Consider the following 12,669-nt stretch of genomic DNA (forward strand, 5'->3'; position numbering starts at 1 on the left):
ATGGTGGGAGTAATTTATTGGCCTCCTAACAGTAGCTACACTAAGGGCAGAGTATGCAGCATGGAATAATGTGAGTTTGTAAGAAAGGTATTGCAGTAATCATGGACAATTTTAATCTCTCAAAGTGATTGTGTTTTTTCTCATCTTCTGTCAGCTTCTCTCATTTTACTTGGGGTTGCCACAATGCTGGTTGATCACCCTTCTCCATTTCCTGTCACCCATTCTTCTTCCAGTCCTGCAGCATTTTAAGTCTGCCACCACTGCATCCAGCCTTAGGCCTTCCCTCTTCTCCTTCCTGGCAGTCCAGTTCCATCACTCACATTACCATACTCTCTCCGCAAAAGATGACTATATGATTTCAGTATCTTCTTGGCTGCTTTCTCCGATTGTGCTTATAATATTCATTAACCCTCTGATGTACTGGTTCCTGATCTTGTCCTTTTTGTTACACCACAAACCTATTTCAGCACACACAACTCATTATATTGACATTGTTCTACTCTTGATGTTGCCCAAAATTTTGCACTATATAATAAGGTCAATCTCACAACTGTTTTGCAGATTCTTCCTTTTCAGTGGTTTCAGTGGTACTTTTCTATCACACAACACCGCACTACACTTTTTCCAATTACATTGACCATAGCTAATCCATTGTTTAATTTCCATGAGCAAAATTGTGGTTTCTCTTATATTCTGATAAAATTATATATGGTTCAAATATAAATGGTTCACATTATGGATATATTAGTGCAAAGAAGGTACCTTTGTATGATATATCTAAAGACATTCCAATGTCTTCGGTTCAAAGATTTTTCTGCGTCTTTGTTATTCTTCTTGTTGACTGCCTGGATTTAACCCCTGTGATATTTTTAATATGTTGAAAAGGTATTGGTTAAAGAGCCTTTACTTGCATCTTTAAAGGGGTATTTAGTTCACCTATTTTATGCTTCACTTGATTTTTAGGCAAGATACAGAGAAGCCAGGGAAAAAAGAAAAATGAAGCTTGATCAAACACATCAATACATTATTGAGCTCTTAGCTCGAAGACTGCAACTGCAGAATAGTGATGTTGAAGATTTTCTATTGGATTCCCTATCTGTAAGTCTTTGTATCATCATCAATTACTGCATAGAAGGAGGCCATTCAGACCATGAAGTCCATGCTGGATCTCCACGGTATAATGTAGTCAATTCCACTCCCCCATGATTCCCATATCCCTGAATGTTTATTTTCTTCCTTTTGAAATCATTGATTTTTTTTCTGCTTCTCAGGCAGCAAGTTCCAGATCATTACAACTCGCTGTGTTGTAAAAGAAAAAAGTTCCTCCCCACATCACCCATGCATCTTTAGGCCATAATGTTAAATTGTGTTCCCTAGTTCTTATACAATCAGCTAACAGGAACAGTTTTTCCTTGTCTATCTTATTCAAACCTGTCACAATTTTGTATATCTCTATCAAACCTGCCCTCTATTTCCTTTTCTCCAAGGAGACCAACCCCAGTTTGCCCAACCTAACCTCATCAGAAAACTCACCAACCCTGGAACCATTCTGGTAAATCACCTCTGCATCCTTTCAAGGACCCTCATATCCTTCTGAAAGAGTGGTTATTGGGGATAGGCTGGAATGTGGGTTTGAAGTTACAATCAGATCAAGACTCCTTAGACAGCACCTTCTAAACCCATGCCCATTACCATCTAGAAGGACAAGGGCAGCAGATAGATGGGAACAGCACCACCTGGAAGTTCTCCTCCAAGTCACTCGCCATCCTGAATTGGAAACATATCGTTGTTCCTTCACTGTTGCTGAGTCAAAATCCTGGAACTCCCTTCCTAACAGCGCTATGGGTCTACCACATGGACTGCAGCGATTCAAGAAGGCAGCTCACCACCATCTTCTCAAGGGCAGTTAGGGATGGGCAATAAATGCTGGCCCAGCCAACGAAGCCCACATCCCGTGAATGAATTTTTAAAAAAGCCATGATCTTATTGAATGGCAGAGCAGACTCGAGGGGCCAGGTAGCCAACTCCTACTCCTAATTTGTATGTTCTTAACTGGACACAATCCTCTAGTTGTAGCCTAACCAGGGCTTTATTTAAGCTGCAGCATAACTTCCTTGCTTTTGTACCATCACACTTCCTTCATCAACCTTCTCTGTTAATTCATCAAATAATTCAATTAGGTTAGCCAAGTATGATATGATCTGCCTTTTATAAATCCATGCTGGCTCTCCTTAATCAACTTAGACTTATCCAAGTGCCTGTTGACTTGTCCCTGATTATTATTCCTAAACTTTACCAGTATTGATGTTAAATTAACTGGCCTGTAGTTGCTAAGACTATCCTTACATCCCTTTTTGAATAAGGGTGCCACGTTTGCAACTTTCCAATCCTCTGGCATCTCCTCCATATCTAGAGAAGGTTGGAAGGCAATGACAAGCCCTCTGCTATTTCCACCCCTACTTTCTTCAGCAACCTGAGATGCAAACCATCCAGACCAGGTGACATTTTCTACCCTAACAATTGACAGCCTTTCTAGTACCACCTCTGTTAATTTTCATCCTATCTATTGATTCTACTACCAACATTTTGTCAGATTCCCCTCCTTGGTGAACTCTGATACAAAGTACTCATTAAGTATTCTAGCCTTGTCCTGTGCCAATAAGCATATATTACCTTCTTTGTCCTTAATAGGGTCCACTCCACCTACCCTGCTTAATGTTTACATGCTGATGGAAGATTTTTGCGTTCCCTTTTATGTGGTCTGCCATTCTATTGTCATATTCTCTCCTTGCCAATCTTAGTTTTCTCTTCACCTCCCCTCTCAACCTATTGTATTTGACTTGGTTTTCACCTGATGAATTCAGCTGACACACACCCTCTATTTATGTTTCATCAAAATCTTTATCTTCCTCATCGTCCAAGGACCCCTGTTTTCTGCTTCCTTAACTTTTGGCCTTGTTGGAAAGTACCTAGCTTGTACCTGAAGCTTCTCTTCCTTGAAAATCACCCGTTGTCTGTTACAGTTCTTCCTGCCAGTCTTTGATTCCATTTTACCCTGTTTAGATCCCTTCTAATCACGCTGAAATTAGCCCTCTTCCAATCTAGATGTTCTACTTTATATTGTTCCTTGCTTTTCTCCTTTACCAATCTAAATCAGTTGACGGGCAATATGATCGGTGCAGGCTTGGAGAGCCGAAGGGCCTGTTCCTGTGCTGTACTTTTCTTTGTTCTTTGTTCTTTGTAAATCTTATGATGATCACTGTTACCCTTGTTCCTCCACAGACACTTTGTCCATCTCTGTTCCTAACACTAGATCCAGAAATGCCTCCTTTCTAGTTAGGTCATGAACATACTGATGAAGGATGTTCTCTTGAACACATTTCAGAAATTCCTTTCCCTTCTTACTTTTCAATCTAGCACTATTCCAGTTGATATTTGGGTAATCAAGTACCCCCAGTATCACCACTCTATAGTGAATGCACATCCCTATGATTTCCCGTCAATTTTGGTCTTCTATCTCTCTCTCACTGTTGGAGGCTTCCAGAATACCCCCAGTACTGTGATTTTGTTTCTCAATTCTAACCAAATAGATTCTGACCTTGTTACCTCAAGGACATTCCCTTCTTCAAACATAACAATGGTCTTCCCTAATCAGTACTGCCACCCCACCTCCCTTTTTCCCTCCTCTATTTTTCCTGAACACTTTATACCCTTGAATATTAAGAGCCCATTGCACAGCATTTTTAAACCAGAATTCAGCTTTTGCCACATCATACTTCATACATGGCTATTTATACTTGTAGCTCGTCAGTCTTATTCACCACACCCTGTGCATTTACATACTAGTGAAGGGACTAAGACCTCACACCATATTTTTATCAAACAGATATAGATCTCCTCATGACAATTTCCAAAATTTTAAAAACTAGACCAAGACCTTTTAAAATGGCTGAAGCTATGTCTGTCTTTGACTGCCAAACAGAAGGAGCTACCATGGCAATATCAAGGAAACGTGCACCTTTCTATCCCTGAAGACCCCCTTGTGGGCTGCACAGAGCAAATTTAACGAGAACTACATAAAGGCCATCTATATTTCAGAACCCAGGCTGGCCAATGGGAGTCTACACGTTTGCTAGGACAAAGGGGCCCGCAACCTTCCTTTCAATTCTTAATGACCAGGACATTTAACAATCTTGGGGACCCAGACGAGGGATACACATCCCTTGTCAAAGACAATGTGGAGATGTGGGAGTCATGTGACATGGACCTTAGTTTGTGAAACGAGTAATATTGTCTTGTGGAACTGCACACTCAGCCTCACAGAAAAGGGGCTCTGCCCAGTTCAGACCCTTGGCCCCTATCTACATTGCTACTACTGGGAATTTTGTACTGTTGCCGACAAGACCGATTCATCTCTGCGTGCCGAACTCATCATGTGAAGTCGGCACTACCAGATAAGTGAATTATACAGCATCAGTATTTAACCTGCCTACCTCCGTGAAGGAATATCTCATTGGACTTTGATTCTGGACTTTAGAGCCCATGTGAAACAATGGGCAGAATTTTCTGCCTGTTGGGCGCGCGGACAGGTGGAGCAGGAATGGCTGCGGGCAGCTGCGGACCTGATCGACACCTGCAATCGGGGCCGCACTGCCATTTCGCGTGGGTGGGCCAATTAAGGCCCGCCCAGCGCATTTCCGACTCCCGTGAATAGCGGGAGTGTGCGGGCTGCGGCAGGCATGTGCAGACCGCTGGGTGCAGTGGCAACCCGGCAGTCTGTTTAAAGGAAAGCCTGGCAGCCTCCTGTAGGCTGCTCACAATAGCCACATCGAGGTCATACCGCAGGGGGTCTGCTGAGCTGGCACACTGGAGGGAAGGGCAGAGGAGCATGGCAGGCTGCAGGGTCTGCCACAGGAGCAGGATAGGCCAGCGGGAAGGCCAATGTGCCCCTCATTTTTCTGATGACTGCCTTGCTGCCTTCGTCGAGGAGGTGACAGCAAGGTGAGAGGTGTTGGTCCTCCAGGATGAGAGGAAGAGGCCCTCCCACATGACCAAACGTGCATGGGAGGAGGTGGCGGACGTGGTGAGCTCCCGCGACATGGTGCAGCGCACCTGGATCCAGTGCTGTAAGCGTTTCAATGATTTGTTGCACTTTGGGAAGGGTGAGTACCATGTTGGCAATGGGCATTTAACCCAGCAGGTAGCCTGAGCCTTTGAGGTCCCCCCCACCCCCCCAAGGTCTTACTGTTGTGACTGCACTGAATCATTTTGGGCTTTTCTTGTACGCTGGGTGATTAAGCAGATAGTACCCATGCTTACATCAGCCTGAGTGGTTCATGAGGTGATGAGTTCTGCCCCGCACCATGTGTTGCTTTTAGTTGCACATGACTAGCCTGGGGGCAACCTGCAGGAGCTGCAGCTAGGCGCATACTCAAAACTCCAACACATGTCCTATTCATGGTGATGAGATTGTGGAAGTGGAACCTCAAGGTCTCGTGGCCAAGAGCCATCTGCTGCCCTCCGACGCGGCATGTAGTTGCGCCTCCTTGCAATGGGAGCTAAGACTGTGTGTTTCCTAAGGTGATGGATGCAGAATGTGTCCAAGGTAGCAGTTGTTGGGCGTTGTTGGGAGCAGGTGTACTATCTTTGTGTGACTGATCAGCAGTAGCGGGGAGAGGAGGCACTGGAGACCTGAGGTGGGCCACTGTGGTTGGGGTGCGGCGTGTGCGTGTTGAGTTCATGTGCGATTCGCCGCAATGAATGGTCTTCGCTGTTTTTCAGGAGAAAAATGCTCACAACGCATGTGAGCGTTCGCGGATTGGAGGCGGCCAGACCCAGCTAATGATATTAAGCCGCTTTGAGCAGGAGGTCCTGGAGCTTAAGAGGTGCTATGTGCCCAGGTCCACTGGTGTTGGTGAGGCTGGGGTGGAATGGCCAGGTGTTTGAGGTCAATAGTGACATCCGCTCTGTCTTCCCACCATCAATAGCACTGATGATTGTTTGATTTGCTATTGTTGCAACATTGCTCATTCACGGACTGATAGAGCCAGAGGTGTGGGCCATAGACAAAGGTCCCTCGGCCCTTCGAAGATGCATGTGTCAAGCACCTTCCAAAGTTGCCTTATCCCATTTCCGACCACTATCCCCATGGCATCGTAACTGCACCTCCAAATACTTATTACATGTTAGGAGGGTTTCTGCGTCCACCACCTTTTCAGGCAGTGTGTCCCACATTACTGTGTGCCAAACTTGCTCATCACCTCGCGTGTCAACCTCATGCCCCTTACCTGAAATCAATGCCAGGTTACTCATCCCTCGGCCGAGGAAATGTTCCTTTCTGTCGAACCTATCTACGCCCCTCATAATGTTATAAATCTCAATAATGTCACCCTTCAATCTCCTCTGGTTCAGGGGAAATAACCCCAGTCTATGCTATGTCTCCTCATAAGCCAAACACTCCAGCCCAGCCAGCATCCTGGTCAACGACCTCTGCACTCTCTCCACTCCAATCACATCCCTAACATGAAGCGTATATCATGCAGAACTATAGCTGTGGCCTAGGCAGCGTTTTCTGCAATTATAAAATGACCTCCCTGTTCCTATATTCAAATCCTCGGCTAATAAAGGCAAGTATGGCATTTACTTTCTTAAATGCCTTATGTACCTGTCCCCTACCTTAATGGGCCTGTCGACATGTCCAGCAAGGTGCCTCTGATCCTCCTTATTTTCCACGGGTTTTCCACGTGTTTACCCGTACCTTGTTTCTCCTGCCTAAGTGCATCACCTCACACTTATCCACATAACGTTCCATTTGGCGTTCCTTAGGCCATCTGACCAGCCTGTCTGTATCCGCCTGTAATATGAGGGTATCCTCCTGACTATTTGCCATCCCACCACTATTTGTCTCCATAGGTTCTGGAAGGTTGAGCGCATAATGAGCCGGGGGGAAAGGGATGAAGTGTGTCACTGTGCGCACGCTAACTGATCTACTGTCCTTGCTGTTAATTTTAGCATCATCAAGCCCGTCCGCCAGGAACAATTCCAGATGCCCCTTCTCACATCTGAGGGCCCTCAACTGTCACCTGCGTCACACCATTTCTGTGAGGCAGGCACCAGTGCAGATACTAGCACCTCGGTGGGCATTGCAACATTGGCTAGTGGCCTGGGGTACAGTGGTGAGGGCACTTCACAATCGCTGGAGGAGCTGGAAGAGGCAGAGAGTGCCAATGGCGCCAGCAGTCAGAGGACAGCAGGGGACCAGGCACATGCTGAGTCGGTGTGTAATGATGTGCCTCTGGAGTCGCCCTCGATGCAGCAGCCACAGGAAATGCAGCCGGGTGTGTGGGAGCATCTGGGAGTGTTGCATGAGACTATGCTTCACTTGGTGTCCATGGTGGAGGAGTGATGCAGTGAGCCTCATGGCAGAGTGTCATGCTTCCTCCATGAAGCATGAAGAGAGACTCTCATGGAGATGGACTTTCAGGAGAACAAGCAGGTTCTCCTGGGATTACACTCGGACCTGCAAGCCCTCACAGGGCCACAGCTGGTATTGCCAATTTGGGAGATGGTGTGGGCTTCAAGCTTCCCAGCTTGCTGCCCATCCATCGACGGTGAGCAGGGATGTCCAGGGCGACCTCATGTCGGCAGGGCAGCTGCCTGTCGTTTCTACGGGCTCCTCTCACGGTGCTCCAGATGAGGGCAACAGCTGTTCTGCCCCTCTCCCAGTGACTGCTTCATCGGGTGAGGCTGCGACGACTGGGGTGATGCCAGCTGTGGACCTGGCAGATCCCTTCCAGGCAGGGACATCACAGGCTCTACGGGCCTGAGGACGGCTGCTAAGGTCATCGAGGCTAACAGGACAGCAGTCAGAAGGCTCTGAGCGATGGGGCGGCACCAAGAAGTAGCACCCGTAAATGTAAGCACAAGGCACCTTAGGCACACCACGGGTTTCTCACTGGTGCTTTTGTGTTGGCCCTAGATTAGGGAATGATTATTTGTTTATGCTTGAAAATTGTTTTGGTTTGACTTTGTGTGAACTTATGATGGTGAAAATTAAAACCAGATGTGTTACCATGGCTGAGGGTGGCTCATTTGTTCTTCATTTGTATGTTTTACATACCTGTCATGATTGTTAGAATGGACATTGAAGTTTATGTCCAAAGCCCTTAGTTGCAGTTGATGAAGTGGCAGATGTAGCACTTAAGTGCCGAGTCTGGAAACGCCAGGCAAGGCTGGTCCTCCTGATCCATTTGTGTGCAGCTATCTGAAGGTTCATTGGATTAAAGTCTCCTGGGTGTCCCTGCCTCCTTGTTGTAGTCCCGGGTCAGTGTTTGGCCCCTCATCATTCCTTTGTGTGTCCTCATCCTCAGAATCAGTGCTGGACTCATTGTGTGCATTCGCATCCACTGCGTCAATGTCTTCATCATCCACTCCGTCCCCCCTTTCCAGCGCAAGATTGTGGAGAGCACAGCATGCAACCACTATCACCGAGACACAATATGGGGGGTACTGGAGTGCGCCCCCTGAGCGGTCCAGGCATCAGAAGCGAATTCTTGAGAAAACCGATGGCCCTCTCCACCAGAGCCCTTGTGGAGCGTGGCTCCTACTGTAGCGCTGCTCAGCTTCTGATATTGGATGGCGGAGAGGCGTCATGAGCCACCTTCTGAGGGGATAACCCTTGTCACACACCAGTCATCCATCAAGCTGAGCTAGAGCACAGAAGAGCCCCGGCACCTGTGAGTGTCTGAGGATGTAGGCGTTGTGGGAGCTGCCTGGGTACTTGGCACAGACTTGTAGAATCAGCAACCTGTGATCACACACTATCTGCATGTTCATGGAGTGGAAGCCCTTCCTGTTGACGATGGCACCAGGCTCACCTGCTGGCGCTTTGATGGCCACATGTGAACCTTCAGGTCAGCATTCTGCAGTCAGTCATCTTTATCTGTCTATTGCACCCTGGACATGGGGGAAGCCAGCAATGGCCGCGAAGCCTCTGGCTTGCTGTGTCTGGCTTGCCTGGTCCAAGTGGATGAAGGTCAATGCACGCCTGAACAGAGCGTCTGTAACCTGCTTGACACAAGTGTGCATAGCTGGTTGGGAGACACCGTAAAGATCATCCACCGAGCCCTGGAAGGAGCCAGGCATAGAAGTTGAAGGCAACTGTGACCTTCAGAGCCGTTGGCATGGGGTGTCTGCCCACACAGTTAGGAGAGATCTCAGGGCCAATCATCTGACAGATCTAGTTGTCTGTCTCCCTTGACAGTCGGATCCTCCTTCAGCTCTGCTCCTCAATCATATGGAGTTAGCTGCTTCACCGCCTGTACACCCTGACAGCAGGGTAGTGGTGTCTTCTGCGGTGCCTTCCACCTTGGACTACCTCTTGGCCATGCGCCCCTTGTGCCTGCATCTGTACTCCCAAAGGTGGCTTCCCTGGAGGCTGATTGTGCACTCTTGGCCTCCTCCTTATTCTAGCCCTCCCTCCTCAGAGGAGCTGCCTCCAGTGGACATGTGAGAACCCATACCTAGGCTAAAGGGAGGCCTCTGGAAAGCTGCAGGCTCGATAAAGACTACTGACTGTAGAGTGCTTACCTGAAGGTTCAAAGAACACAGAAAGCTGCTGAAATTTGTTCTGCACTGCTTCAGATCACACAGGTGAGTTTTAAAAACTTTCTGATTCTTGGGATATTGAGACCGGTTCTGGGGGAGGTGGGACCAGCACAAACTGGACGGGTTACACCTGGGCAGGACTGGGACCGGGAATGTTTGCTAGAGTGGTTGGGGAGGGTTTAAACTAAAATGGCAGGGGGATGGGAACTTATGCAAGGAATTGGAGGAAGGGGAATCAAGGACAAGAACAAAAGACAGAAAGAGGAATAACAAAAGTGAAAGAGTCAGCGCCCGTGCAATCTTCAGGTCAGCGCATGGGTGCAACGGGCAGATGGGTAGGAGAGGCGGATAAACATCATCCATGGGCGGGATAAGAGGGTTCAGTGGGGTCGTGAGTGTGCTCTGTCAGATAGTGATGTTTCAAAGTTACTGATACTTGCCTGTGCGATCTGCAATACTTCAAAACGCATACCAGCTGTTTGGTCTGAACTCAGAACCTTCAGGTCAGCACTTTGCAGTGAGAAATCTTTTTTGGGCCTGCATGTTTCAGGAAGCCTTCCCTTAGCCTGGGAATGGGAGCTGAACTTTCCACTGGAGGCACCTCCTCTGAGGGGGAAGGGAGGGCTAAAAGGGGAAGGAGCCAGGAGTGCACATTCAGCCTCCAGGGGAGCCACCTTTGGGAGTTCACGCGCAGGCACAAGGGGTGCTGGGCCAAGAGGTAGTCCAAGGCAGAAGGGGCTGCAGAAGACACCACTATCCTGCTGCCAGGGTACACAGGTGGCAAAGAAGCTATTCAATATGTCTGAGGTGCAGTGCCGAAGGAGGCTCCGTCTCTCAAGGGAGACAGTCAACTATATCTGTCGGATGATTGGGCCTGAGATCTCTACGAATTGTGTGGGTTGACACCCCATGCCAGTGACTCTAAAAGGTCACAGCTGCCCTCACCCCTTTGCCTCTGGCACCTTCTAGGGGTCAGTGGGTGATCTTTGCGGTGTCTCCCAATCAGCTGTGCCCACTTGTGTCAAGTAGCTGACAGATGCTCTGTTCAGGCGTTCATTGACCTTCATCCTCTACCATTGGGACCAGGCAAGCCAGACACAGCGAGCCAGAGACATCTCGGCCATAGCTGGCTTCCCCCAGGGTGCAATAGACTGCATACGTGGCCATCAAGGTGCCAGCAGGTGAGCCCAGTGCCTTCGTCAACAGGGAGGGCTTCCACTCCACTCCAGATAGTGTGTGATCACAGGATGCTGATTTTTCAAGTCTGTGCAAGGTATCCAGGCAGCTCCCACGATGCCTACATCCTCAGACACTCCCAGGTGCTGGGGCTCTTCAGTGCTCCAGCCCGGCTTGATGGATGGCTGCTGGTTGACAAGGGCTATCCCCTCAGAAGGTTGCTCATGATGACAGAAGCTGAGCCGCGGTACAATAGGAGCCATGCCTCCACAAGAGCTGCGATGCAGAGAGCCATTGGTTTTCTCAAGATGCACTTCTGATGCCTGGACCGCTCAGGGCTCACTCCTGTACCCCCCCAGATTGTCTGTCGCTGATAGTGGTTGCATGCTGCGCTCTCCACAATCTTGCGCTGGAAAGGGGGGAAGCTATGAACGATGAGGACGTACACGCATTGGCTGCGGCTGCACACGATGAGCCCAGCAGAGAGTCCAAGGATGAGCACGCACTGGAAAATGCTGAGGGGGTTAGACACTGACCCGAACATACTCCAGGGAGGCAGGGACACACGGGAGGCCTTAATCCAACGAACCTTCAGCTAGCACACCACAAATGGACCTCCAGGACAAGCCTGGGCTGTATGCTCCATATTCCAGACCTAAGTGAAAAATCTGCCTGGTTAGGAACATTAACTAAGGTCTTTGTTAATAAAGCTGAATGTCCCACAAAACGCTCATTATATTATTGGAAACCATCCACCTGCAGAAGAAAATAGGCAACCTCAGCCATGGTGACACGCCTGAATTTAATATTGCAACCAAAAAAACTTAATGAAACAAAATGAAAAAGGTGGTAAAAACCACACAAGCTCATAAAGACCTCATTGCAGGCCAACACAAAAACACCAGTGATAAACCCGTGGTGTACCTAAGGTGCCTTATGTTTGCATTTTCAGGTGCTACATCTTGGTACTGATGCCTCGCTGGGAGTGGCGTCTGAGACAGCCTGCTCACTTTGCTGTCCTGTTGGCCCAGATGACCTTGGCGGTCATACTCTGGCTCTTGGAGCCTGTGCTGGCCCTGCCTGGGAGGGAGCTGCCAGTTCCACAGCTGGTATATCCCCAGTCATTGCAGCCTCAGCCTCACTGGATGCAACAGTCACTGGCAGAGGGGTGGAGGAGCTGCTGCCCTCACCTGGAGCGCCCTGAGAGGAGCCCACAGAGACAACAGGCATTTGCTGTGCCAACGTGAGGTCGCTTCGGACCTCCTTGCTCACCATGGATGGATGGGTACTGAGCTGGGGAACGTAGTGCCAAGACCATCTCCCGCACTGACACTGACCAGCTAAGGTCAATGACGATGTGAGGACTTGCTGGTCCGAGTGCATTCCCAGGAAGCCCTGATTGGTCTCCTGGAGGAGCCATCTCCACGAGAGTCGCCACTCTCTCAACGGAGGGCTCATGGCGCTCGGACATGAGGTTCTCCAGAACACAAAATAGGACAGAGTGTTTGGAAAGGGCTAGGAATCTAACTACAAGCACATCAGATAAAGGGACGACAATGAGAAAGGGGACGGGAAATACAGGACTGACGGTGTTGTATTTGAATGCACGCAGTATACGAAATAGGGTAAATGAGCTTGTGGCGCAGATTGAAATTGGCAGGTATGATGTGGTGGGCATTACAGAGACATGGCTGCAAGGGGACCAGGACTGGGAGCTAAATATCCAAGGATATACATCCTATCAAAAAGATAGGCAGGTTGGCAGAGGGGGTGGGGTTGCTTTGTTAGTAAGAGATGAAATTAAATCGATAGCAAGAAATGATATAGGGTCAGATGATGCAGAATCTGCGTGGGTAGAGTTGAGGAACCGCAAAGGTAAAAAAAACA

At 48.6% G+C, this 12,669-nt stretch overlaps 1 protein-coding gene across 1 annotated transcript in view; it reads left to right on the forward strand.

Annotated features, from left to right (window-relative positions):
- Positions 1 to 12,669, forward strand: part of LOC121278118 (dynein heavy chain 8, axonemal-like) — a 2,067,071-nt gene that overhangs the window by 6,391 nt on the left and 2,048,011 nt on the right. The window contains 2 exon segments of the mRNA XM_041188205.1: positions 964 to 1,098; positions 5,782 to 5,914. Coding sequence (XP_041044139.1) covers positions 964 to 1,098; positions 5,782 to 5,914 — 268 coding nt within the window.

This window comes from Carcharodon carcharias, chromosome 5 (assembly GCF_017639515.1).
Source record: "Carcharodon carcharias isolate sCarCar2 chromosome 5, sCarCar2.pri, whole genome shotgun sequence".
In the NCBI taxonomy this organism is placed as follows: Eukaryota; Metazoa; Chordata; class Chondrichthyes; order Lamniformes; family Lamnidae; genus Carcharodon; species Carcharodon carcharias.